This window comes from Rhinolophus hipposideros (genome assembly GCF_964194185.1).
Source record: "Rhinolophus hipposideros genome assembly, chromosome: 23".
Lineage (NCBI taxonomy): Eukaryota > Metazoa > Chordata > Mammalia > Chiroptera > Rhinolophidae > Rhinolophus > Rhinolophus hipposideros.
The window spans coordinates 14379935-14407844 of NC_138069.1; the positions used below are offsets into that span (position 1 = coordinate 14379935).

Consider the following 27910-nt stretch of genomic DNA (forward strand, 5'->3'; position numbering starts at 1 on the left):
CCTCCTTCTTGATGTTAACTTTGGGATCATGACCTTAGACATTCTTTGCATGTACCTTTCCACAAGCAAATGTGGTGAAGACAACTAACATCTAAGGCTGAGAAGTTATCAGCCATGACTAAACTGACACATGCCTTGGAGAGCTCACTCAGTCTCCACATTCAGACCTTTCTAGGAACAGTCCTAAAGAATCTCAAGCACACAAAGTATATTCTTAAATATGGTTTAATACTCTTCTCCATTTCTGTATATCACAACACCAAGATTTTGCTGCTTAGGATCTCTCTGTAGAGGCTATAGAGAATGCAAAGGCTACGGTTTTCACCCCCTCTTATTTATGTGTTTGTATGTGTAAGTGTAATACATATCAGTATATATTGATACACACATCAATATATAATGCAATATATATCACCGAAGAGAACACATTGATTAAAGAAATACAAAAATTTGGCATCATTTCCAAACTTAAATAGTAAAAATAAAAACTACAAAAGGAGCTGCATACCCTAAATGTATCATGTGAAACAAACATATTCAAAATGTAAATTTACATCCAATTTCTCTGGTCTTGTCATATCACATTAGACCCATTTACAATGGCAAAACCCTAAGTTACTGCTGCGGAGAGCACGCTTGCTTGCTCTTGGGTGTTCTGCAAACAAACAGCAGAGCCCAAAGCAAAAGCCTGTTCCAGTGAAGCCTCCCGCGTTGGTGAATACCAAAGAACTGACTCTTCTGGGGGTTGAGACATCAGGTTATACATTGACAGACAGTCATTTGGACCTCAGAGTACAGTGTGAGAACCAGAAACTTTACATTTAAGACATACTCCCTTCATTCAAGTGAAACAGGATTATTGGAACGATAGGCAGGTCTGCAACCTGGGAACAAGGAGCTGGTTCAGACCAATAAAGCTACAAGTGACTGAGTCAAGTCAGTGAAGAACAGCAGTCAGGCACTAAAGTGTTAAAAGTACCCAATTTGAAGACCAAGTGCACCCCACTTTCCTATCAGTGTGGGGGTGATACCAATTGACTTTTAAAACCTTTGGTCCTTCAAAGTCCATTTGGTATACACTTTTTTCCATTGCTACCACTGGGCACGTCCTATACACTTTGTTCACCATCACCACCTCGGGCACGCCATGACCTTGCACATCAGCTGGGGTCAAGTCCGAGTCACAGCCCAGCTGTGAAGCATGAGCTTCAGGTTTCTAGGCCCACTTTTGGATCCAACATAGTTAAGTCCTTGGTGCCAAAAGCTGTGTCCCATCCCTTCCCGCCCCTGCCCTTCCCACCCCCCTCTCATAATTTCTTATGAGAGGTACTTGCAAGTCCCATATTCGAAACAGATGCTCCAAACCCCACCAGGTTAGGGGTTTATAATTACATGCAGTCATACATGTCTTGTCTGTCGTTCCTGTGAAAAACCTTGCAGTTCATTTTTTAAAAAAATCAAAACATTTTCACATAATCTCATGCCATCCAACACAAGGAAACACGACCCACCTCCCTTTTACCAAGGACAGACCCAAGCAAAATAAAATAATTCTTTAAAATTCTTTGCTTCGACTTATATTGCATGTTTTATTTCTCCCAATCCCAGCAATAGCACAGTAGCCCCATCATATCCATCCCAAACTGGTTTCTAGCAGGATAAGATCATGGGAACCCTTGTCAAAGCAACTGATGCTAAGGGCTCCCAAACCGCGGGCACAAATGCTCCTGGCCAAACAGATGGAAGGAAACAGTGCACTGGCCCCAATGCTTCATGTGTCAGTTTGACTTTGCAATGCAATTTGCATCCTTGAAACTGACAGTCTGTAGGGGAAGGGGTAGTGTGAGGGAGCGAAGTTGAAATTGCCTATTAGATCACCCTTTCAACATTAAACAAGAGACCAAGAGAGAAATGGTTCCAACATTTCACCACGTATATTTCTTCTTATGCAGTCTAAGCTGAGAATGCCATGTAAATGGGTCACTGCGAAATGCAGCAATTTAATTTTTTCCAATCAAAATAAGAAACAAACCAGTATGATCTCATTTCTATTAACTTTTGAAGGTTTACAGCAGTTAAAGTATTTTTGCTTCTATGTATGAAGGTTAAAAAAATCATTTTTTTCATAAAATACAAGAGCAACCAATTTCACCATCGAGTAAAAGTAAAAACTGGGATTCTTGTTTAAATTAGTCCAAAGTGGCATTTAGGAACTTAGTTGTAGGCTGCTGCGCTGACACCATGACAAACCAAAGTGTAGGGTTGGGTCTGGTTTTGTTTCGGTTTTCTTTTCAATATCCAATGCTCATGGATTAAGTTCTGGAAATGTTCCAATTGTAAGGCAGGGCTCTGTTTGGATTCCACCACGGGTATGCTCCTTGGGTTGGATGCTGGAGGGTGAGGCACATTTTGCCGGACCCATGTCGACTACCTAGTAGTCATCAAGGTCAAAAAATTCATCGTCTCCTCCTTGGTATTCCATTCCCTGGAAATCTACTCGGTACCGCAAGATACCTGGGGACAAACCAAAGAGTAAATTACCCGAGTTCACGGAATGGAGAGGGTTCACTCTAATAAGGGAAGCCCAATTTCCTTGCAGAATTATGGAAAGCACAGGTGATGATTAAAAAATGGTCCCAACCGAGGAACCTGCAGCCATGTGCTGCTTCAACCTCCTGCCTCAGTGGACGATGAGATGAGCACATCTCATTGAAGTAACTTGACATTGGGATGTCCAGGAAAGACCTTGGCCCGAAACCCTGGCTTTGAGTTTAGTTTTCTAATTGGCTACTCACCTCCAATTCCACCAAATCCTTTCACAAACTGGGATCCTTCTTGTGACTTATCTGTGACAATTTCCAATGTAGCTCCGAATTTTTTATAGTTGTTAGCAAACCATTCCAGCAGGGGCATGCTCTCAATTAGTTCATGTTCTTGTCCTGTCTTCAGGGGCAACCATGAGACACAGAAACAATGGGATTAGGATATGTCAAGATTCAGCGACCCTCATTCCCCTGCCCGCCATTATTCTCCTCTCGTGTGTGTAAAACTCTCTAAGTGAATTCTGGTTTCTGGTGACATACTTGTGACAGCACAGAAATTCTGATTATTTCAAACAACATTCCTCCCCAGGCTCTAGCCTCAGTAATGCAATGCCAGCACACACTTAGCAGTTTTTCAAATGATGGTTCCTGTTGTCTCTGGAAGTCAGGTTGTTGTCAAGTGTTTCTAGGCAGCACTAAATTAACAGCCCAGAAGAGACATTCCATAATTGCTTTTTGGAGCAGCCTCGTAAAATATAAATTCCTCCATTTCAGAATTTGCGGGAGCTACCACTTAAAGGGATCTGTGCTGGGCAGGTGGCATCTTAAGCTGTGGTGATGCATTTACACCAAACCTGCAAAAGAGCTGATATAATAAGTGAAGAAAGCAGCACAGGTTTCATAGCGCAGGAGAGGCACTATTCAATTACATCTTCCTCTCTGTTATTTCAAGGACGAGAATGCTTAACTACTTTAAAAATAAGGAACAACAGTAACCATGACTTGGCCTCTGGACTGGCATGACCACTCTGTTTCCCAAGGCGGGCACTATGCTGCCAGGGCTCTAACATATGGATTTATCTTCCCTTGCATGTTATCATTAGCCAAGAAAATGATCACATACCTCTTTGTCTGTGAAATGAGATTTATCCTTCTCTTGTTCTGGAGTTAGATAGAGAATTTTCTCCTCTGTAGTATTGGGGGAAAAAATGTGTTAACCTGCTTCTCATATACTAACAGGTGTAGTACCATGAGATGAGTTAGGTTGGATGAAAGGGCTCCTGAACTCATTCTATCAACCTTCTTATCATAGGATTATTATTCAGCATGCACTGCATGTCTACCGGGTACATCACTCCTATCATGAGGAAACACCAAGACATTCAAGATACAGTCCTTGTTCAACGGAAACTTAACCTTAAGTAAACATTTATTAGTTCAAGCAGAAAAATCTAAGCAGGAACATGCTACAGAATGAAAGAGATGGGAACAAGGTACAGATGTGCCTTTTGATTGCTCCTGCAGTCAGTCATCTTTCCCAAATCTCCGCCCCAAGATTCCTGAATATACAGGTCAGAAACAAAAAGCAATCTTATTTTCTAATTCTCTTACCTTCTGTGCCTTGGCAATGAAGAACGTATCTCATTATATCCAGATTTTCATAGACTATTAGAATCTCTACAGCTCCCATTTCTAAAGCCTTTAGTGTATCTTCAACTCCAAAACAGTACTTGCCCGTATCCTGGCTGATTTCATCAAAATATCGTCCTGTGATTAGGGACAGATCAATAAGGACACATATTAAAGTTTCCTTTGTAGATACAGACCCAAAATGAGAGAGAGAGAGAAAGAGAGAGAAAGAGAGAGGAAAAATCAATTTAAAAATGATAAGTGCCAAAAGTCAGTGAAAAATGATACCACTAGTTGAGGCTCCAGAAACTGACTCTCAAGAGATAAATAGTTGGGCCAAACACAGAACCATTTGGAAATGTGCGTTTGCTCAGTTAAATCGGTAACAAAACCACACTAATCTTTAATTCGGGCTCTATTCATCACTGTTATAAAGGATATCAATATGGGAAATAAGACTGAAGTTTGGTTCCTATTGCCAAAGAGTAAAAATAATGAAAATACAAACATATTTATTATACCTAATGACTAAAGGAAGATGGAAAATAATGACTTCACTGAAGATCTTAATAAAAATGCTAAATCTTCCTCTTTTACCTTTTCAGTGTCGTGTTTTACACATACAATGAGGTACATACATATAAAAACATTTCACAGAATAAGTAAGTTGCACTTTACTGATACCTATTAATTTCTTCTCTTGAATGAACTTCACGTTGGAGAGGACTTCAGTAGATAACTCAATAGCTTGGTTGAATCCATTTTCACCACCATAGGATATATCAACTAATTTTAAAACTTTTGATTGCAACCTCTGACACAATGAAAAAGAAAACCACACCATAATGAGTATTTCAAAACACCTTTAACAAGACACACTACCTCTTAATAGCATGCAAAACTCAGCAATGTGATCACTGAAGTCTAAAGAGGAAGGATATGGGAAAAGGGCCTAATTTATTCATTAGCAGGTCTCAGTGAGCAACACTGCCAATCACATCACACATTCTATTATATCTGTGAGAGGCTAACTCATATAACACAAACAAAACTCAGTTTCTCGTGAAGGAAAGGGAGAACTACTGGTTCCTATAAGGTGGCAGACTACAAGACAGCTTCTTTGGTGAGTCTTCTACCTGGATGTTGCCCACACCTGCCCTGCAAGAACACCTTGGGAATGGGTTTTATGGCCGATCCACAGTCATAAGCCAAAAGATCTTTCTGGAATAAATGCTTTAGGCTTAATCAGCCCTGTCACATTGGGAAGAGTTTCACTGCTTTACTTACCTCCAGAAATAAATCAGAATAAGAAAAAACCAGCTCCTAGTTTCTTTGAAATCAAACTCCATTTTAAAGCCAACTATGGCAACCCACTCCAACAGGGGACCACACAGGACCAGAAAGATCCTATCTAAAAATGGCAGATTTCAAGAATAGATCCAGAAAAGCACAGGGGAATGTTTCTTAATACACACCCAGAATGCCACCAACTCAGACCTAGGTTTTTTATGTGGAATGCATCACTGTAAAAGTAAAACAGATGTGCATATCCCAGTGCTCAGAGGACTCGCCACTCCCAACATAACGGAGCATTTACGTCTCACTTACCTGATCAAACATATCAGATTGACTTAGTTCAGTTTTAAAGTCAGCTGATCCAGCTAAAACGAGACCAGCCACATTCACTTTGTCCCCAGAAATAAACAGCTGCACAGCAGTCTCAGCTACTTTCCGAACATAGTTATGTCGCTTTTCCATTCTTAAACGGGCAAAACGCAAGGCGGACTGACCTCCTCTACCTTTGACACAAAAGTGGTGAGAGGGAAAAGTCAATTATTAAGAAGTACAAGATGCCCTGCTAATTAAAAAACTAAACAATCATGCTATGACCCAAGATAGATAAAGACAAAGAGAAAAATCACTATTTCCTTAACTAAATGTTTAGCATAAACCTTTACTCATTTTCAGAGGGTGACTACTAATTCTCTTGTCGAAAGAAGAGCCACAAGCACCACTAAGTCATAAGTCATTTCATGATGCTTCTCCCATCATCTGGATTTACTATTTGTTTCCTTACTGCTAGCACAAAGCAAATGGGCTCATGTTCTCTTCCTATATTACCATGTTTCTTTGGGAGATCCACAGTGAATTTGTGCAGGACTTCTCTTGTGTTTCCTTGGAGTGTGCCAAAAAGTGCACCACTACCATCTATTACAATGAAGCCAAACTTGCTATCATCCGAAAGTAGTGCTGTAAGAGCCTGAAAAGCAAACGCAAGTACCATACAATAAATCCCAAAGCTTTGATAGATAGGGTCAAGACAAAATCCGAAAGGCCATATACAAGCCCTTTAATCCCACGCAGAACGGTATGAGTACTACAGAAAAACCATTTTATGGAGTAATTTGTAGACTTTAGCTATGAATATGTACCTCACATACACAAATTTGAATTCCTGACGCAGGAGGAAAAAAAAATGTTGAGGTGAATCCTTTCAACAAACCTGAACTGGGAACACCGATTATACAACCCATACAGAGTTACAGGGCTCAAATTCTTCCTACCCTCTAAATTTGATTTAGTGTGATGGTAGTCTATGGAACGTAATGTTAGAATTAGAAGTCTAATCTCTGTAAGTTAACTTTCTGTTACTATTAATAACCCTAGAATTAATAGGCAGTATTCATTATAGAATATTTTGTAAACCAACTCCAGGAGTACATGAGTACAAAACCCAGAAACAGTCTATACAAAGATCTTCTAGTTTTAAAATGTTTCATTTAACTCCTATGTCTTGAACATCATTAATGACAGAAGATATAAAAATTTTACTTTAAAGGTATTATAGCTAATGATACTGAATTTTTATGGGGGAACCCCTCTTTCTGGGTTAGCATTATATCCCTGTATTTCTGCCTCCTAAAAGAGCAAATATTTAAGTAGTCCTGACACTCATATAAATGGGTAAGAATTTTCGTGATGGGGTTTGAATACTATAGGCTTGGTAGATGGCTAATTGCTAGGTGGCAGCCTCTTCAGAGCCAAGAAATTATTGTCCATTTCATTTTAACTAAGGAAGAAAACAGCTCCTTTAAGAATTGACCAGAGAGCAGATTAATCACTAAGAACCAATCTTTAACCAAACCATGCTTGATAATTAGCATTAAGACAAATATTGCAATATTAAAAATTTTGCACATATTAAAAATTTTGCTTTACTGGAATCTGTTAGGTAGCTTGATTAATTTAGGTTTTCAACAAGACTGCTCATTAAGAAATAGACCTATCCCTCATAAAAACGTATAATTATCCTGATTAAACAGGACACAAATTGTGTTGTGCAGTATGCCATGTTCACATCTAGTTATTTACATGTCAAATGAAGCCAAAATAAAGGTTGTAGCAACACTAAACGACACCTGGGAAGAGGAGGGAAGGGTTAGAAAAACCAATGGGGCTCCTTAGTAAGTAAAGCTCTTAATAGATAACCTGAGTACCAGGTAGTCTTTAAATGAACAAGATTCAAAATTGGCTTTCATCAAATCAGATACAAGTAAATGGGAAAGGGTGGCTAAGACCCTCCTCAGTGACGCTTCTGCCAGGAGGAGGCTGTGACAGTCAAGAGTTCAAGAAGAGTCTCGACCATCTATGCAACCAAGACCCAACTGGAACTGGACTTCCTGCCAAGTTAGCAAAAATCATCCACTGTAAACTGTGTCAACAAATGTCAGTTCTAATTCCACTGTAGAGATTTTCCCCGAGGTTGATAAAAGGCAAGAGACTAAACTAGGAGCCAGCTGCGAATTCCTGATCGTTCTACTATTGACTGATTTAGGTCACTCTAATGAGGTTTCCTTTCCACCCTTAAAGTTCATCTTATGACACCTCTGTCACTCAAAAGTTTCATGGAAAAAAAAAGCTCTTACAGTTCTGCTACTAAAGATTTTATAATTTGTGAGCATGAAAACAAAGGGTTCAAGGAATATGGGCAAGTACCATGGGTATATAGGGAGAAATGAAGATTAGGTAGCCAATTATTTCTTCACTTCTAATTAGTTCTCCAAACCCAGTTTAGCACTTTCCTCAAACATGCTAAATGATTATTTATGTCATTCAACGTGTCATAATAAATGTAAACACTTCTGTTTTTAAAAAATAGCCAACCTTGTGAGTGGTACAATGATTTAAAAGACAGTCTGGCAATTCCTCAAAAGATTAAACATAGTTGGCTCAGGAGTCAGAAATTCCACTCCTGGGTACATACCCCCTCAATGAAAACATGTATGTTCAAAGCAGCATTATTCCTAATAGCCAAAGGGTGGAAACAACACAAATATCCACCAACTGATTAACAGATAAATAAAATGTAGTATATCCATGAATAGATAAAATATGGCAAATACTATTTGGTAATAAAACGGGATGAAGTACTGATACATGCCACAACATAGATGAACCTTGAAAAACGATGCTAAGTAAAAGAAGCCAGTCACAAAAAGCAACTGTATGAGTCCATTTATATGAAATGCCCAGCATAAGCAAATTTACAGAGACAGAAAATAGGTTAGTGGTGGCCTAAAGCTGAGGGATCTTGGGGTGGGATGGACTGGAAATGGGAACGCGAGTGATTGCTAAAGGGTATGGAATTTTTGGGGGGTGATGAAAATATTCTGTGCTTGAACTTCTTACCTCTGTATGGAATTTGTTGTCACACAAATACAATGACGTATTAATTGGTTTGAAAGGTTCAAAGTCAATGTTGACTTTCTTTTCCTTTCCTTCTTCTGTTACAATTGTACCACAGTAAACAACCAGGCCATTTGGAGGTACTGCGAAGAACACAAACAATTTCTCTGCTTAAACCCACAGCCAATTTTCCTCAACAGGAAGTGTTCCCACAGCCTCTGTCCCTGCCCCTTTAAATCATAATTTAAATAAGCAGAAATATCTGTTAGTCTCTCAGGCAGAGTTTGCTCCTTAATTTTTAAACTTACTCTTGAGATGTTTTAAAAAGGATTTTTCCTTCAAGTACAATAATTACGACTTAACTTTCAAAAAAATAACAAAAATGAATTCCAAGACCAAAGTGACACTGTTGATGGCTGGCTAAAGGAAATGCTAGTGATCAAAAGCATCACAGCAGGATCAACGTGGAAAATAAAACCAAGACAAAGTAGAGGAGGAAAATGATCAAGGTCCAGATTACCTTTGTTATAAAGTTTGAGTCTTTGTTGTACAGATGTAATGGCTCCCAGGACTGAAAGGCGGTTTACTCGTGACTTAATGTTAGATGCAGTTCCAAACTCGTCTGCTAACATTTTTGCCACTCGTGAAATCTGGTCTTTGGGAGGAATAATCAATGATATCATGCTTGTGCCATTGCTGTGGAAGAAAGAATAACATTAGAGGTTCAAGTACCACATAAGAGTTTAAATTCATGTGCATAATTAGTAAAGGGAACTAGAGTGAGATGCCCCTAATAGAAATAGATCCTTCTCAAAGAGACCTGGAAGGTAGGGACTAAACCAGTGTAATCAAAGTGTTTCCAGAGTTGGGAATAATGTTCAGAATATGGTCGGTGCTCAATTATTTGAATGAATATTAGCTATGTAACATTAGCTATGTAAAGACGTAAGGCACTTTAAGAGATGCTTGGGAACACCTCAATCCCCAATGACAAAGAGAGAAGCTTCGATAAGGGGATTGGAATTTGACAGTCCATGGCAGAGGCTTGGAATCTTGTGGTTCTTCAGTGGGAGATGCCATCAAAGGATCAAGTAACAAATCTTTCCAAAGTCTAGACAAAATGCAAGTCAGTATCATTCTGTTACCCCTTTTCCTTTAAATTCCTGGCTCACCTTGAAAATTTGTAATCACTAATTTAGCACCCCTAATGGGAAAGGAGAGCTTCGGAATTCACACAAATATCCCAGGCAGGAAATCTCTCCCCCCTCCCAATAAATAAGTAAATAAATTCATTCTGCATGTATTTTACATAATAACCAAAAAACAGGACCAACCTTTGAACTATTAAGAACAGCACCAAGGTCCTGCCACACAGAAAGAACCTTTTGAGCAGCCTCTAACCTCAATACTGATGCCAGCAACATCTTTTTTATCTACACATTCTCAAGATATTTACTAGCATCACCAGTTAAGAAATACCTCATTTGGGGCCGGCCCGGTGGCTCAGGCGGTTGGAGCTCCATGCTCCTAACTCCGAAGGCTGCCAGTTCGATTCCCACTTGGGCCAGTGGGCTCTCAACCACAATGTTGCTGGTTCAAGTCCTCGAGTCCCGCAAGGGACAGTGGGCAGCGCCCCCTGCAACTAAGCTTGAACACGGCACCCTGAGTTGAGCTGCCTCTCGGATGGCTCAGTTGGTTGGAGCATGGGCTCTCAACCACAAGGTTGCCAGTTCGACTCCCGCAAGGGATGGTGGGCTGCGCCCCCTGCAACTAGATACGGCAACTAAACCTGGAGCTGAACTGCGCCCTCCACAACTAAGACTGAAAGGACAACAACCTGACTTGGAAAAAAGGCCTGGAAGTACACACTTTTCTCCAATAAAGTCCTGTTCCCCTTCCCCAATAAAATCTTTAAAAAAGAAAAGAAAAGAAAAGAAATACCTCATTTGAATATTCCTAGCTCTACTTAAAGCAAATATAAAACCACATCATCAAAACACATCGATTCATCACTAATCATTAGGGCAAGGTAAATCAAAACAACCACTTCACACTCATTAAGATGGCTGCTACTAAAAAAACCAGAAAGTAGTAAGAGTTGGCGATAATGTGGAGATATTGGAACCCTCATGCATTATGACATTAATAATAAATGGTACAGCCACTATGGAGTACAGCATGGCACCTCCTCAACTAATTCAACACAGAATTACCTTATAATCTAGCAATTCCACTTCTCTTTATATACCCAAAGGAGTGAAAGCCAGGAACCAAACAGATACTTGCATACTAATGCTCAAAAGCAGCAACATTCACAATAACCAAAAAGGTTGAAACTCAAATGTCCATCAGTGGATGCGTAACGATAAAGAGAGTTCTGGATATTGGTTGCACAACAACATAAATGTACTTAACACTAAACTGTATACTTAAATGGTCAATTTTATGTTGTGTGTATTTTGACACAATACAAAAGTTAAAAAAAAAAAAGAACTACTTAGTCTATTTATATGTCAAAAAAATTGAAACACATTGCCTTTAAAACAGTTCTCAACCTTGACTGCATATTAAAATCACCTGGGGAGTTCATTCTAGGTTTACTTTTCTGAAAAGGGACTTACATAGAATATGTAAATAACTCTTACAACCCAACAATAAAAAGACAACTCACATGAAAAATGGGCAAAAAGCTTGAATAGGCAGTTCTCCAAGTTATATACAGGATGTGGAGAAATTGAAACCCTTATTCAATCCTGTTGAGAATGTAAAACAATACAATACTTTGGAAAAGTCTGGCAGTTCCTCACAAGGGTAAACACAGTTACCACATGACCCACCCATTCCACTTCTAGGTATATAGGAGAACTGAAATTCAAGGGAAATGAAAACATGTACACACAAACACTTATGTTCACTGAGGCATTATTCACAATAGCCAAAAAGTAGAAAAAAACCTATGGCCAACTAATGAATGGATCAACTATGTGGTATATTCATACAAATATTATTCAGCAATAAAATGGAACAGAAACATTTACATTATATCAGGCAGAAGCAGTCACAGAAGACCACATATTATATGGCTCCATTTATATGAAATGTCCAGAACAGGCAACTTAGAGAAAGGGACTAACTTTCCCAGAGAAAGGAGAGTTAGTTGATTACCAAGGTGAAATGGGAAATGACTGATAACTGGTGTGGGGGATTTCTTTTGGGTCTGATTAAAATGTTTTAAAATTATATAGTGTTGATCACTGCACAACTCAGGGAAAAAAAAAAAAAAACTCCTGAGAATTGCACATTTTAAAAAAGGGAGCTGGCCGGACCAGTGGCTCAGGTGGTTGGAGGGCCGAGCTTCTAATGCTGAGGTCGCTGGTTCAATCCCCACATGGGCCAGTGAGCTGCGCCCTCTACAGCTAAGATTGTGAACAACGGCTCTCCCTGGAGCTGGGCTGCCAGAGGTTGGCGTGAGCTGCCCTGGTTTGCCGCGGGCTGCTGTGCTGCCAGGAGTGGCTGGTGGCCAGTGTAGGTGGCCGGCAGCCAGCGTGAACTGCTGACTGGCGACCGACTGCCCCAGCTGGGAGGAGCGCAAGGCTCATAATACCAGCATGGGCCAGGGAGCTGTGTCCTACACAACTAGACTGAGAAACAACGGCTTGAACCAGAGTGGGCGGGGGGGGGGGGGGAGAGGTAAATTTTATAGTGTATAAATTATATCTCAATAATGCTGTAATTAAAAAAAACCTATGGTAGGGGCCGGCCCCGTGGCTCAGGTGGTTAGAGCTCAGTGCTCCTAACTCTGAAAGCTGCCGGTTCGATTCCCACATGGACCAGTGGGCTCTCAACCACAAGGTTGCCAGTTCAATTCCTCGAATCCCACAAGGGATGGTGGGCAGCGCCCCCTGCAACTAAGATCGAACACGGCACCTTGAGCTGGGCTGCCGCTGAGCTCCGGATGGCTCAGCTGGGTGGAGCGCATCCTCTCAACCACAAAGTTGCTGGTTCGACTCCCGCAGGGGATGGTGGGCTGCGCCTCCTGCAACTAGCAACAGAAACTGGACCTGGAGCTGAGCTGTGCCCTCCACAACTAAGACTGAAAGGACAACAACTTGAACCTGAACGGCACCCTCCACAACTAAGATTGAAAGAACAACTTGATTTGGAAAAAAAAAAAAAAGTCCTGGAAGTACAATGTTCCCCAATAAAGTCCTGTTCCCCTTCCCCAATAAAATCTTTAAAAAAGAAAAAAAAATCCTATGGGAAAGACTCAGTACGTAATAGGATGCTTCCTTTTAAGTCTGTCTCTCTTAACCTGACAGCTTACTAGAAAAGCCAGAGAACGGTTTTTCTTGCAAAACGTTAATTTGTGTTTACTAAATTACCAATAAATTGTTAATTTTTTTAAAAGAAAGATTATCTATTGTATAAAGAGAACGAGTAGCAATATGAACAGAATTGAATCTATTCCACAGATACATAGGAAATTAAAAGCTGTAAATTTGCCCTGACCAGATCTAATGGCTGGCTTTCTTACAATATCTACAGTATGCATTGAACCAATTTATATTTTGAAGGCAAAAGTTGATCTGATATGAGCCAAAGCATGTTAAGAAATGTTATGTCCTTTTACAAAATGTTTCTACTTGATACTTAACAAAGTCTGTAAGAAAGTGACTTCCTGAGATTCTTATAGATTATGCCCTTAAAGGCTATGACAAGTCTAACCACTGTTAAGTATTGTCACAGGGAAACGTGTTGGGGTTTTCTTTAGGTAAACCCAAATGCCTAAGCTTTCCACTAATTACCGAGCTTGCATAATTTCACAGTAGTCCAACATGCTACCTTTAATCGAATTTCAAATATCCAATGTCCAGGGAAAGCTGGGAAGAAAAAAAAATAGATGGGTAAAACATCACATCAAATGGGACTACGTGCCAAGTGACTAGTAAGAAAGAATTGAAGAGTCACAGTCAGGGAACAATAACAAAAATTAGAAAATTCCTACATTAGCTTTGTAACTATAGGTGTTTAAAAACTGAAAATGTCTAAAAACATCTTCATATAACGTTTCCCCGAAAAAAAGACCTAGCTGGACAGTCAGCTCTAATGCGTCTTTTGGAGCAAAAATTAGTAAGACCCGGTATTGTATTGTATTATTGTATTGTATTATATTACATATATAATAAAACCGGGTCTTATTATAGTAAAATAAGACCGGGTCTTATATTAATTTTTGCTTCAAAAGATGCATTAGAGCTGATGGTCTGGCTAGGTCTTATTTTTGGGGAAACACGGTAGTAAAACTAGTTTCATAAATGTACACCACAGAATTTCTTTCTCCTCAGCATTAGCACTGGAAAGGAACTGCACTTACACAAGACCTTACACAACACCCTGCCTTCTGAAAGTTTTCTCCTAGTGGTCAATTCCACAGGTCCTTTCATCAGACAAGTTTTCTTTACAATCAGACAAACTGGTAATCTAGCCCTTCCCACTATCAAAATCATTACTCACATTGCCAGCTGTTATTACAGCTCCCAAAACAGCATTGTTTCTGTTGGGTTTTCTACTCAAAACCTGGAAGGCTGGTTCATAACCTTTGTGATCCTTTCCCCAACAAACAGAAGTATATTTATTATAGCATGAGGTAAAGTATGGTGTGCACTCTGCTGCCACCCCATGGATAGGGGAGCAACTATTCTAGCCCAATCAAAGAACCAAGCAAATTTATGATAAGCAGCTTCAGTTGTCATCACAAACACAAGCAAAAGGATCATAAAACAAAGCTGCTTCCAAGAGACACTTCATGTAAGATAAAGCTCCAAAACACCATACATAGCCCAGTTTTCTTCACCCACGTTATTCCCAATATTCAAATCAGTTAAAGTTTCAAATATAGTACTGACAAACCAGAGTGATTCAGAACAATCTCTTGCTCACATGCACACTATTAAGTCAGGTGTGTTGTTGTCTAAAATGTTTTTCATTTTAATTTTCACAGCACAACTACAAAAAAGGAACTTTTAAAACCAGGACAAGGTGCCTAGGAATCAAAAGATCAGACACAATTCTAACTGTGGCCACGTTCCAGTTTCTGAACTAGATGGAAAAAAGAATTCCCAAATGAAACAAACTGGTATCTTCTATTACAAAAAAAAAAAAAAAAAAGGCTCTTTAGATCCTATTTTTAAGCAATCAAATGTAATGAACTGCTTTTCTTCCAATAATTTATCTTGTTAGGCTTCTAAAGAGGAATTTCCAAAAAACCTTTCTGATTCTTTTTCCTGGAGTTATGTCAAACCATACAGGCCAGGACAAAGGAGAAAATGAGTTTGCTCTTGGGGGGGTTGGACACAGTGGGAAAGTAAATTTAACTTCAAACATAGTCTAGATTGTAGGTGCCCGTCTCTACACAGGGGTTACCAACTTAATATGTAAGATGGGGAAAAAGAGGACAGATATATTGGACACAGGTGCTGTCAACTTTTGCAAATACATTAATATGAAAATATACAAGATGGGGAAAAAAGAAGATGGATGTCTGAATACTGACTTTACTGGCTTGTGTTTCCTTTCATATGAACAATCTCAAGAGAGCATATTTTTCCACCCTACGGGCTCTTGGGATCTTTAGGGACCAAGGAAGTTATTTCTCAAAAGAAGGGCTCAGTTTTTAAAACTGGCGTGCTCAGATTTACTGAGTAGTTTCCTAGGAGATGAACCAGCATAGAGGCAATCAGTAGGGAGTAGAATGAGAAGGGGCTCCAAGGATGGCAGGAGCAAAGGCTCAGAGAGCGAACAGGCACCAAACCCCAAACCCTAACGGATGGAAAGTTTGAGGCTAAAGAGGATGTTGGAACAAATTAACCCAGTGAACCCAAAATGCCTGAAGGAAATCCTTAAAGATAATCATGTGGAGGAAAAAGCAAGGACCTTAAGATAAACCATCTATTTACTTCCTACTGGAGATAAAAAAATGGCTCAGAAGTGAAGCTTGCCAAAAATTTTTGTTGGGTAGATTTCTACCAAGTTGCTAAATCTGAAACGCTACTTCAAAGTTAGTCTTGGCCTCTTAAACTTACTCCTTTTGAACTCGGAGTAATGTTCAAAAAATTACCTTTCACTATAGTTTCCCTTTCTGACTTTCCCTACCTTGTCTGAGGGGAAGCTTCAGTTTCTGAATTCACCTTTATTGTAAGACACTTGACTGGTGAAGAGGAAACAAGGATTATTAAATGTACAGCTCCTATTTTAGAAATTTAAGGGCTACTTTTATAATCTCTGATGTTTTGTATCTTGGGTGTAATACAAGCAGATTAAAATTTTTCCAGGAAAGCTTCCAAATAAAATACTCATTTGTCCCCCAGGCAAGACAACCAAAGTTGTCAGACCAGTTTGTGTAAACACCAAAATAACATCAAGGAAGCTGAGTATTTCAATTTAAAGTAGAGTGAACAACCCTCAGGGAAGAATGAGAAATAAAGGTAAGAAGCAGCTGGCTACGCAGACAAACTACACCCCTTTTTAATTTTAAGAGTTTTCACCCACTCTTCTGCTTTGTCACTATATCCCTTATTCCAAAATCAAAGATACTCATTCCAGAGCGAGTGAATTATGAGGTACAGCAATGATTCACCTACAGGTTGTAAAAACTGGGCAAAGCAAGACACAACATACAACGAGTCACGTAAGGCTTCCAGGGACCTCTACTCTCAGATTCTTTCTTGTTCTCATCATTTTAGAGACACTTTCCCTTGTTGTAGAAGGGTTCATCAATGTTTCCACACAGAGGACTAACTTCTGAGAAATAGAACAGCTGGGAGACAGGAAGTAGTAGTTGTAAATAGACTAAATACAGAGGGTAAATAAATAAAACTAGCCAAAACTCAGGAAGGAAGAGAATTTAAAGAAATAGCTGACAAGCTTTTCTTTCCCTCACTCTCAGAGATGGTTGAAGGAAACGATTCTCTTCCTAGGATAGGTTAGGGTAGCACCACCAGTTACTCAACCAATTCAAAGTTTCAGGGCCCTTGAGCACTATGGACAGGGAAAAATTTATTTGGTCTCTGGAACTGCCAGGATTGAATGGTCTCTAAGGAAGAAAACTCAAGGTAATCAGAGCAAAGCCTGGGCTGTGGTGTCTTTGTGTAACTTCAGGGCTCTGAGAGTTCCAGCCTTTAGAGACAAGGTGCCTTCTGGTCAGACAGGACACAAGAATGACAGGCAAATAAGAAAATCTAGGCACTCTTTAACCTGTAAATATCTTATGAAAATTCATCAAGAACAATTTAGAAAGGCAGGTGGGGGAAAAAATGTGATTGCCACAAACTTGTCCACTGACCAATTTGCATGAGAACCCCAAATCGTTGGAGACTTTTCTAAAAGCAAAAAAACAAACAAAACAAATAACAGATACAAAAAAATCTCCCCTTCCTCTACTCTAATTCAACAGCTCCTGAATAGAAAAACTGAGGGTGGTGGCGATTATTAGTAGGAGGGAGTCTCAATTTTTAAATAGATTGATTCAAATAGAATCACATAAATTCCAATGCATAATTCGGATTGAGAATTGATGTGTGTGACTTGCTTTCTTCGCCTCTGAGCAAGCTCTCTAGGCCAGCTGAAATCAGAGATTCCATGACCTCACCATAAAGAAGAGAAGCTCAGAACCCACTTCCTGCATGTGAGCTGCTATCATTTACTCTGACAGTAACACAGGGAACTATACCCACTCAGAGATGTCCAACTTCCTCAAGCCAGAACACTCACTCTCCATCAAATGCCCTACTAGCCATTCCATCACTACGACATAATATTACTTACAGGTTAGAACCAGGAACATTTTAGAGACTGCCTACTATGATTTCCAGTTGGGATTTCGAGTATATGCTCCCCAAGAAGCTTCTATCTCAGTGTTTGATGACTTGGTTGTGCCTAGGATATGCATGGCCATACCATTTTCAAGCTCACGAAGCTTAACTGAAATCCCAGTTAGATCATTTCTGGGAGTTGCTAAGCTAGCTGCATTATGTGGATCACCAGCTGAAAAATCAATCAGCTTATCTTCAATTTCTACTCCCTTTGTCCTTATTTTTTATTCATCATTGGTTTTCCATTTTTCTTCTTTTACCAGAGACTAAAGCAATCTTTTTGATATGGGTTTAACACGGGAACACTATAGGAGGGTGGTTAGGTGCAAGCACACAGACAGATTTGGGTTCGTGTCCTGTCCTATCTGTGACCTAGGGCAATTACATAAAACTGGGCCTCAGTTTCTACTTACTTCACAAGGTCAGGAGGATTCTATAGGATAACATATGTCAAGTGCCTAGTGTGGATAGTAGACAGTGCTCACTAAATAGTAACTGAACGGAACTCCAGCTCCTTGCCCTTTAATAGTATAATTCAGAATTAACATCATATCACAGCTAGAAGGGTGACAGATGGGAAGGGGGGACACGACACAATGTTAGGTGGTGTTGAAGTCTTATTTGAATCTGAGTAAGTCCAAAGAGAGGGATAAGAGCTGACCTTGTGAGAGGTGGTGATCACCTTTATTAGATTATAAAACTTGCCAAATCTTCCAATAGAACAAAAAGTACAAAACTAAAAATGCAGTTTAAAACAATATGGCTCAAAACACTAGAAACTGTATTGTCATTTATCATAAGGGACAAACACAGAAATTTATTCCCCTCTAAAACTTTAAATAGTTACATAAAAGCTTAAGTGGCTTTCTCCTACAGTCGTGTAATGGGTTCAGTTTTTTGATATACGTAGGATCACTTCAAAATCTGACCTGTTTTCTTTTCCATCAAGAATTAGTGAAACAACACACTGTGTAAACCAGAGGTCTAAGTTTCTGGAAGGCAAAAATAATTTTAGCACACAGTGGATGTTCAAACATTTGATGAATGAATAAATACACCAGAACTTTATTCTGAACTACCAAATAAAATACCTATTAAAAACTTGCCAATCTTTGGAGAGGAACTAACTTGTGCCTGGAAATGACTAAATGTTCCAGATTTAGCTTTATTAAAAGCTCAAACCATAAGAGAATCAACACTTCCAGAGCGTCTTCTTTTGCCATCCTTAATTTTGTTCATCCCCAACTTGATCCCCTCCACCCACCCAATATCATCTATGATGCAGGAAAGGAGACGGATGTGGCTGCCTTTTATAAAGAGCCTGTAGAACACCAAGCTAGGAGGGAAGATTCTGTTACTGCTGAAAGAAGCTAGACAAAATTACCTGAAACTGGTTTGTGCAACTGACCTTAGGGTTAGATGCCATTACCAGATGGGAGAAAGATCAAGATTTGAACATATGGAGACATTAAAGCAGCCTCTATCCTAGAGGACAGAATAACTCAGTTGTCTCAGCAGAAAGTTTACAAAAGTTGAACCATTTTAGTATTTTATCCTCAAAAGTATCAGGATTCCTCAGTCATCCGAAACAAAAATGTATTTATCTAGTGGAGTATTACTTTTCTACAAGTACAGACTTTAGTTGGCCTTAAAAAAAATTCTAACAACTTCACAAAGTTAACCTAGTGGAATATTCTACCAGGGAGCAGCAGAAGCTGGAAAATTTCTCTAGTGCTCTCATATAAAAGCAAAGCAAGAAGGTATTAATCACAACCAGCATTAAGGACTCACTACCAGCGCTCTACATGGGACCCTATAAATGAAAGTCTACCTCCTATCTTTCTTGACCACTATGCAAGTACTTTTCCAATAAAACAAAAGCCATAGCCTTCCTGTTAATCATTTTTCTGTACAGAAATGAGCTTCTGGGGAGGGACTGAAAAGGAAGTTATTTTCATCACCATGGATGCTCATTAAGAAAAACATGTTCACTACCCAAGTTCTTCCTAGAATAGATTTGCAAACAGCACGCCTGTTTTCCTTTTATCTTTGCTTCTGGGTCTCAACACACCTGCTCCTTCTAGTAAATTGCAAATCTCCTTGGACAAGAGTCCTCCTTTCAGAAAAGAACAGGAGATATTTCTATTCAGCAAAGGAATACTAATTACAGAGCAAGACAGTGTAGTATAACAGGATCACAGGCTCTGAAATCAGAAAAGTACTAATAGAATCTAGCACTGCCCCTTACTAGGCTGTGACATTAATCTCTCCCTACTTCACTGTCTTTGTCCAGGAAATGGCAGTAATAGCTCTCCTCACAGGAATGTTGTGAGGAGTCAAAATGTATGCTATTCAACTTATCTTCAGAAAATCAAGTTTTATTACTTGATTAAAACACATCTCAGCCATGAACCCCTAACCCAGTCTTTCCTGAGGATCCTTCCTTGCTTAAGTGGAGTCATAAAGACCTACGATGTCAGAAAATGGGGTGGTCAGAAAGGAAAACTTTTTTTTTCCCTCAGTAAAAAGCTAATGTCCAGAGGTGATAAGGAATTAATGTTTGGGGATCAGTACATTTTAATTACTTGCAAACTAGCTTATTTAGGCTAAAAGGCAAACTATGTTGGGACCGTCTTAAGCTCTCTCATGCCAACCTTCCCAATGAGGCATGTGTGCGCAAAAGCTCGGCACTGGTTCATACCTTGACAGCTCACTGACCATCAACCAACACAAAGCTTTTGGATCAAATTTTAAGCTAATTGGCTTGGCTTTTAATCAAGAATGAATTTCAATTACAATGTCAAAGTTTCAGATCAGTTACAGTTTCACTCTGTATCAGCCAAATAACACCAATGCCCAAAGTAACCTTCTTTGACAACACTTGCCTTGCCTAGGAAATCTGACTGAGCAGTTACAAAACCTCTTTTAGTTTTTGTCCAACACCTTATTCAAGACCCAAATCATCTGCTTACACTGCTACACACACTTCAACATGTACTGTGTTATTCTGTACTTATTAATATGGGGATGGAAATGGTTCATATCATCACTCCAGAGTTCTGTATCAGATCACGTTCTCACCATTATTATACATTTTCCCCGAACTGTCTAGTGTCCAACTCACAGCAGATGTTTTATGAGGCTTGTCAACTAACTGCTTGATAGCAAAATGGCATTTATAGGCTTCATTTTTCATATACCTAGATGTAAGTTTGGGGAAAAAATCTAATTTAAAAGGCTACAGATACATGGCAGGGAAAGACAAACTTTTATTTTGACTAGAATCATTCTTCTTAAGGAGACCTTAGTGGATCGAATAATAATGTGAAAACAGAAGTTACAGGAGTAATATCACCAAGTTATCTGCATGACAAGAAGCAGTGTCAGGCATCTGAAAATGTCAAGTCCTCTGAACTGGGTAGGAAGGCTGGTAAAAAGACAAAAGATAAAGTATACACTGGATGAAAGCTACATGACTGAAAACTGGTGTTAAAATACGATATAAAACAACTCAGAGGGTTAAAAAATAAAGTAAATATAAATACTTATAAGGCACCTATTATATACAAATTAAGTAGATGAAAGAGAAAGGACTGGATTAAAGCACAGAAAGGTTTAATGTCTATTAATGTGAAAGAATCAAATCTGTTTTGTTCTTTTTATCTACAAGGAAAATGATGAAATTATGGTTCTTAATTAAACTCAAATAAGAAAAGAAACGGAAGTTTCCTTTTCTAATAGACAGTAGGCAGGGGTTCAAAGTTTATCCAGCGGTGTAAGATAAAGCCGTTATCAGAGGGAACTTCATTATGCTCTCTGAGAACAGTGCTTCAGTGAGAAACCCCGTAATTTCCCACCTAATGGAACAATATGAGAACCTCCCTAATTCCTTCTCCGTCACTAAGAGAGCATGCTGCTGAAGAATTGATAGCTACAGAATGTGTCCCAGCAAGTTCTATTCTGAGATCCCTGAAGGATAGGTGGGACTCAGAAGAAATTTCTGTTGTCCCGAGTTCTCAGCTGGACAGTTCCAGCAGTGGATCTAGGGAAAAGAGATGAATTTCTCCTGACTCTTCAAATAGGATCAAAGACCACTGAGGCCTGTTGCAAAACTGCCATTTCAAGTTTTCTCCCAATCAAACACCTTCCCAGCAAAAGGGGCTGCACTGAGCACAACCTCAACCCCAAACTCAAAGAAAAAGGGCACTTGCTAAAAAGGGTATGGGGGAGTAATGGGGTGAAGGATGGGGACCAATAACCCACATTGCACTTGGCCTTAAATGGTATTCTAATTAGGCACTCTTGTTCACCTAGAAGTGTGTCCAGAGTAAGCCTTCCTTTCCTGGAAGGATAAGTGTATCTGCTATTACAATGAGAAGTCTGTCAAGGGCTGAAATTCAAAGAGAGTAATTGTTCATTAGGTTCACAGTGCATAGAACGGCATGCCAGAACACAGGGCTGTTAGGACTAGTTTTGAGTTGAGGCAGGCAGCCTATGATACTTGGAGTAGACTGAGGAACACCACTCTACCGTATGAAATATACTCTTATCTCCCCCCTCTTCCCTTTACTACCTCATTGGGGGATGAGGCAGAGGATGAAAAAATTCCTCTTTAAGAGCCTGAATGTTCTGGTATCTGTGTGAAAGACTACGATGTATCACATTAGTTATAACCAGCTTAAGGATATGCAAAACTAAAGTAAAAATAAAAGTACCTGAAATTCATCATTTTGAGAACGTTCTAAGTATCATTTGGGTGAATGTTCTATTAATCAAAATTTTCAGTTGGGGAAGGTACTCAAACACATTTAACATACTTTAATCTATTCAAATCATAGTCATCTGTCCATATTATTTATCTATAAAATTTTTAAAAAACCTATTCGGTGATCTCTCAAAATTACTAACTTTTAATTCAACACAATGTGAAGAATTTTGTAGAGCTTAAAAAATATTGTTATGAAAAATATATTTTGGGGGCCGGCCCGGTGGCTCAGGCGGTTAGAGCTCCATGTTCCTAACTCCGAAGGCTGCCAGTTCGATTCCCACATGGGCCAGTGGCCTCTCAACCACAAGGTTGCCGGTTCAACTACTCGAGTCCCACAAGGGATGGTGGGCTGGGCCCCCTGCAACTAGAAACAGCAACTGGACCAGGCGCTGAGCTACGCCCTCCACAACTAAGACTGAAAGGACAACAACTTGAAGCTGAACGGCACCTTCCACAACTGAGATTGAAAGGACAACTTGGAAAAAAGGCCTGGAAGTACACACTGTTCCCCAATAAAATCTTTAAAAAAAAAAATGTATATATATATATATATATATATATATAAATAAATGTGTATATATATATACATTTATATATATAAATGTATATATATATAAATGTATATATATATAAATGTATATATATATATAAATGTATATATATATATATATATATATATATATATATATATATATATATATTTGGTCTTTGCTACTGCTTTTGACAAAGCTCCTAAAACCCTTAGAATTCTAAGTGATGGGAGTGCTTGTTGTTATTTATAAGGAGTTCCTCTGGAGCACAACTGAGTTTATGCTCAGGAAGTGATTTATGGTGGGGCTCCTGGATAGCCTCAGGAAGGGGGGGCTGGTCACCAGAAAGACTGTGCCAATCCAGGGTTGGAACTTTCGGCTCCATCCCAGGACTTCAGGGAAGGGGAGGCGGGGTACACACTGCCGATTAAATTCTATGAAAGCTCCTAAACAAGATTCATTGAACTTCTGGGTTGGTAAACCCAGGTGGTGCACCCCGTTTCACAGGGGCAGAAGAAGCGCCTGTACTCGGACCTTTCTGGACCTTGCCCTGTATACCACTTCATCTGGCGGTTCATCTGTATCCTCTTTGGTTTAATAAACCATTAAACATAAGTCTGAGTTCTGTAGTCCATTCTAGCAAATTACTGAACCCCCTGTTGGTTTAATTTATAGCCTGTTGGTCAGAAGGGGAGGCCAGATGTCTCATGTGGGGCAGTCTGGGACTGAGCCCTTCACCCTGTGAGATCTGATGTGAATTCCAGTTAGTGTCAGAACTGAATTGCAGGACACAGCTGGTGTCTGCTAAGAATTGGAGAATTGCTTGGTGTTGGGGGAAAAAACCCACAAATCTAGTATCACAACTATTTAGAGTAAAAGAGAATAGTTTCCCCTCCGAGAGTTGAATTTGGGGGCAGGTAAGACAGCCACATACAGCCAGGTACTTTCTACTTCCTTCAAAGTCAAGGTATCTACAAGTTGTTTTTAAGCAGAAAGCTTTAAAACTAAACAAACAAAAAACCCACAAAAAACAACCCAATGACCACAGCAGAAAACCCAAATGAAGTTTACAAACTGTGCTGATCTTCAAACATGGGTTATCTGACTGAGCCTTCTTTATATCTGAAATATACAAGGTTCCCTGCTGAAGTGAAAAAATATTCCAACACCCACAGACACAACTTAGCCCAAACTAACCTTGTCTGCTCCTTTGTCACATTCACCACTGTCCTTGGCTAGAACAGGCTTTTACTACCTGAAAACTTTAAAGCTTCTAATAGTATTTCTGGGACTGTCTCTTGCCAGCTCAAAAAACATTAGGAAAAAATAACTAAATTTTCCCACCTACCATTCATTCACCTGCTTTACGTTCCTTACTCAGAATACCTGCAACCACCATTCTATTCATATGACCCTAGTTCCCATTTTGGTTTATGTACACATTTGTCCTCATTAAGCCAACAGGGGAGAATATATCCAGAGCAATCAGAAAGTGGGAATAAACTACCACTAATAAGTGGGACTTATGTATAGTGGAAGAGTTGGTTGGCTACTTTACTAGCACACGCAGAAACTAACTTTCAACCAGGCTTATAGCAGAAACTAAATAGGTTTGTTTCACCCAACTTAAATTCAAGTTACACAGCTAACACCCCTTTCAACTCAAACAATTCTATTGATCCACCGGTATGTTTCACTATCTAGTGCTAATAACCACGCTTGAACACAACCTCAGTTTTCTTCGGAAACCCAGACCATCCCCCAAACACCAGCACACTCAGATAATTAATTCACTTTGCCATCTAGTTTGTCTTTAAGGTCCACTACATTTCTCCTTAAAATATTTTAGTTATCAGGTAAAGGAAAAACATTTCTCATTGTACACTGTGATAATCTAAATAATCTGATAATAATACAACTCAGCCATGAAAATACAACCTTGGTATTCCCGAAAAAAAATTGGTATGTACTGGGAAACTTGTGAGCCAAACAGAATAAACTTGTGACTACCTTACTGATACCCAGAGATGGCCAAGGTTTTAAATTTTCATGCGCTCAAGATGCAACCAAATCCTGAATAAAAGCAAAGTAGGACATGATTATCAAACACATTGTTTTAGAGGAAGACTACTCCCCCAGCTATTTTAAACAGCTTAATGCTGTCTAGAATGCCCAAACTAACTCCATTATATGGAAGAAAAGTTGTGGTAAGAACTTCATCTAAACTTTACTAATCAAAGAGGTAAAGCCTTTAAAAGCTTTTAAAGGGGAGCTTTAGTTTCAAGTGACCAGGTAACATGGTTAGGAACAAATTTAAGAATGAGCTTCCTTCATCAAGCAGTAGAAAGGAATGCTGTTACTTATTAAGCTGTGTTATTTCTTCAATGTTACTTCACTGAGACAACAAGCGACTATGGTCGTGATTTTATATTCTAGACTTCTTCAGAAAGTATAACGTATGCAAATTGTAATGTGTGAAACTGGCTCAAAATTAGAGAACAAACCTACAGGTCACATTCAACTTTAAAAACTACAACAGCAATTTATAAAAGCTACAGTCAACTGAAGGATTCAAGTAACACAACTGAAGATCTTAATGAAACAAAAGAACTCGGCTAATTCCTGGTAGTGTATCATAATGGGTCATGACCTATATTACCCTTCCTGTGCAGTATTCTCACACTTGGGGAATAATTATTTATTCTATCTGGCACAGCACTATCTGTGTCCAAGTTCCTGTAAGATTAATATATTAACTAGGTCTGAATATTCTATTAAATTAACAGAAACACAAATCTAAAGAACAGAAAATAAGTTGCTACCTTCAGTTCATATTAAACAGTGAGGAGAAGCCCAAGCCACTGAATAGGGCCAAATTTTCAGAAGCTTCACCCAAGCAGAACTGTCACTAATTTATTAAAAACAAAACGCAGTGGCAAAACCAGTCTGTTAACCTTGGGCCTTCTGTGGAACTAAGTACACCTTATTTCATACAGCAGCAACAATTACGAGCTTAATTAATCCTATCATTGCAAGTCTACCAATCAAGGACAAACCTGGGCTGGAAATCAAAATGTTCAATTCCTAGGCTGAAAACATCTTTCACAATGGCCTGGGGAAAGTCACCCTGCTATTCTAAAAATGCTCAGACACACAAATATGTAATGTTCCAAACAATTTTTTTTTTTTGCCACTTCCTATGAATAAAAAGTTTCCATGACTGGGGAAAGGAACAAAATAATTAAGTGAGAAAACAGGAATACCTCTGATACACCTTCCCCAAACGAGTTATTATTTTTAATTTAAAGAGAGCATATAAAGCCAGTTTTAAGTCTACACTTCCCCTTGTGGGCAGGCACACCTTGTTTCTTATCAAATTTTACAAAAGGGGACTGAAAGCCCACCTAATTCAGTTCTTAATTTCAGTAAGCATCAGGCACCTCTCTTCCCCGAAGTTCCAGAAAGGCCAAAAGAGACCCTGCTGTTGCAATTCCTATCAACGGCCCTATGATCCCGATTTTTCACCTGGACCTACAAATATAGATTTGTCAACCAAAACCTCCCCTACGTCTCCATCCTGCACACATTGGAATTTTCAGTTTATATGTGAGTCCTGGAATAGCTAAACCCAGGAAGCTGCGGAGTAATTAGAGGATTTGGGGGAAGTCATCTTGGGAAAGTTGCAAGACCCAGAGAAATCAAGGGAAGTCAGAAAGAGGTTATCCCTGACCCCCTCTCCTTCCTGCCCCATCCAAATTTCACCTACACGGGAGGGAGAGGCCATTTTAATGAGTCCTGGTTGAGGAACGTGAAGGGAAAGAAAGAGAGGAAATCAGGGAAGTACGTTTGGAAACGAAGGCCAAGCCCTTTCCCCCCCACATCACCCAAGTTGGATGGCAGCACCTGGAACTCGACGAGGAAGGAGCTGAATTCAAGGGCCGAGGGGGGGTACACAAGTAGCAGTGGCCTGCCACGAGTGGTCCGAGCCCCGGGAGCGGGCCCCTTACCCCCAAGCGGGGGAAGAACCCCTTCTGGGACCAACCGCGTTGACCCTCGCCCCTGGATAGGAGGCAACTACCCAGAGGTCCAGAAGGCGGGAGTTGGCTAGTGCTTGCTTCTCCTCATCCGGCCATGCGGCGCGGGGGCGGCCATCCTGAGGGGTCCTGGTACCAAGAGGGCACGGGGGGGCCGGACGCAGCGCTCACCCGCGGGCCGCCTCCAAGCTCTTAATGAGCTTCTTGATCTTCCAGATCTCCACGTTCCTGTCGGCAGCACTGGGGTCGTCCGCCATCTTCTCGCCTCCTCCTCCCTAGAGCGGCCCGGCGGGGCCCGGAGACACCAAGACCACAGAGTTAGCGCCGCCGCTGGGGCAGAGCGGCCCCCTTCCTTGCCACCCCGGAGAGGCCCTCCTCTTCCCGCCCCGCGCGACCCGCTGCGGTGGTCGCTGGCCTTTCCCTCCCCCTGGCTTACCTAAGGGCCCAGTCCTGGGCGGCAGCGGCTGCTCCTCCCCGGCGGCGGCTCCGCGGCGGCGGCTCTGACGTAGGACACCGGTTCCCTCTCTCCAGGCAGCTGCATGTGTTGCAATCCGCTCACATGGGGCCTGTGACATCACTTCCTCCGCCAGAGGCTGAGTAGAAGTCGGCGGGCGGAAGGGAGGGGGGGTCTGTACGGAAGAGGGAAAGCTCTGCGCGCGCCGCGACTTTCCATTGGCTCTCTGCGCCGCAGCCTACAATGAGCTTACCGATTGGCCACAGCTGGGCCGCGCGGCCTTGTGAGGTAAGGCCGGGGGCGGGGAAGTACTGTCTTTTTTTCCGGCTCCGCGAGCCGAGAGGAGGAAGCGGGCGGAAGCCGGTGGCTCTCGCGAGGATTTACTTAGAACCCTGC

The 27910-nt window shown here is 40.3% G+C and overlaps 1 protein-coding gene across 2 annotated transcripts; it reads right to left on the minus strand.

Annotated features, from left to right (window-relative positions):
• Window positions 1-209: 209 nt before the first annotated feature.
• Window positions 210-27744, minus strand: ETF1 (eukaryotic translation termination factor 1). Of its 2 annotated transcripts, none has more exons than XM_081035001.1 (11): window positions 27497-27744; window positions 27232-27335; window positions 9379-9554; window positions 8862-9001; window positions 6294-6432; window positions 5781-5971; window positions 4857-4986; window positions 4155-4310; window positions 3667-3731; window positions 2796-2943; window positions 210-2514 (listed from the first exon to the last, which is right to left on the minus strand). In XM_081035001.1, exons 2-11 carry the CDS (start codon window positions 27315-27317, stop codon window positions 2432-2434), a joined length of 1314 nt encoding a protein of 437 aa, XP_080891127.1. In that variant the 5' UTR covers window positions 27318-27335; window positions 27497-27744; the 3' UTR covers window positions 210-2431. The 2 variants fall into 2 exon arrangements, with proteins under 2 accessions (XP_080891127.1, XP_080891128.1); XM_081035002.1 differs by having other exon boundaries at window positions 27105-27335; window positions 27497-27603.
• Between the last annotated feature and the right edge of the window lie 166 nt (window positions 27745-27910).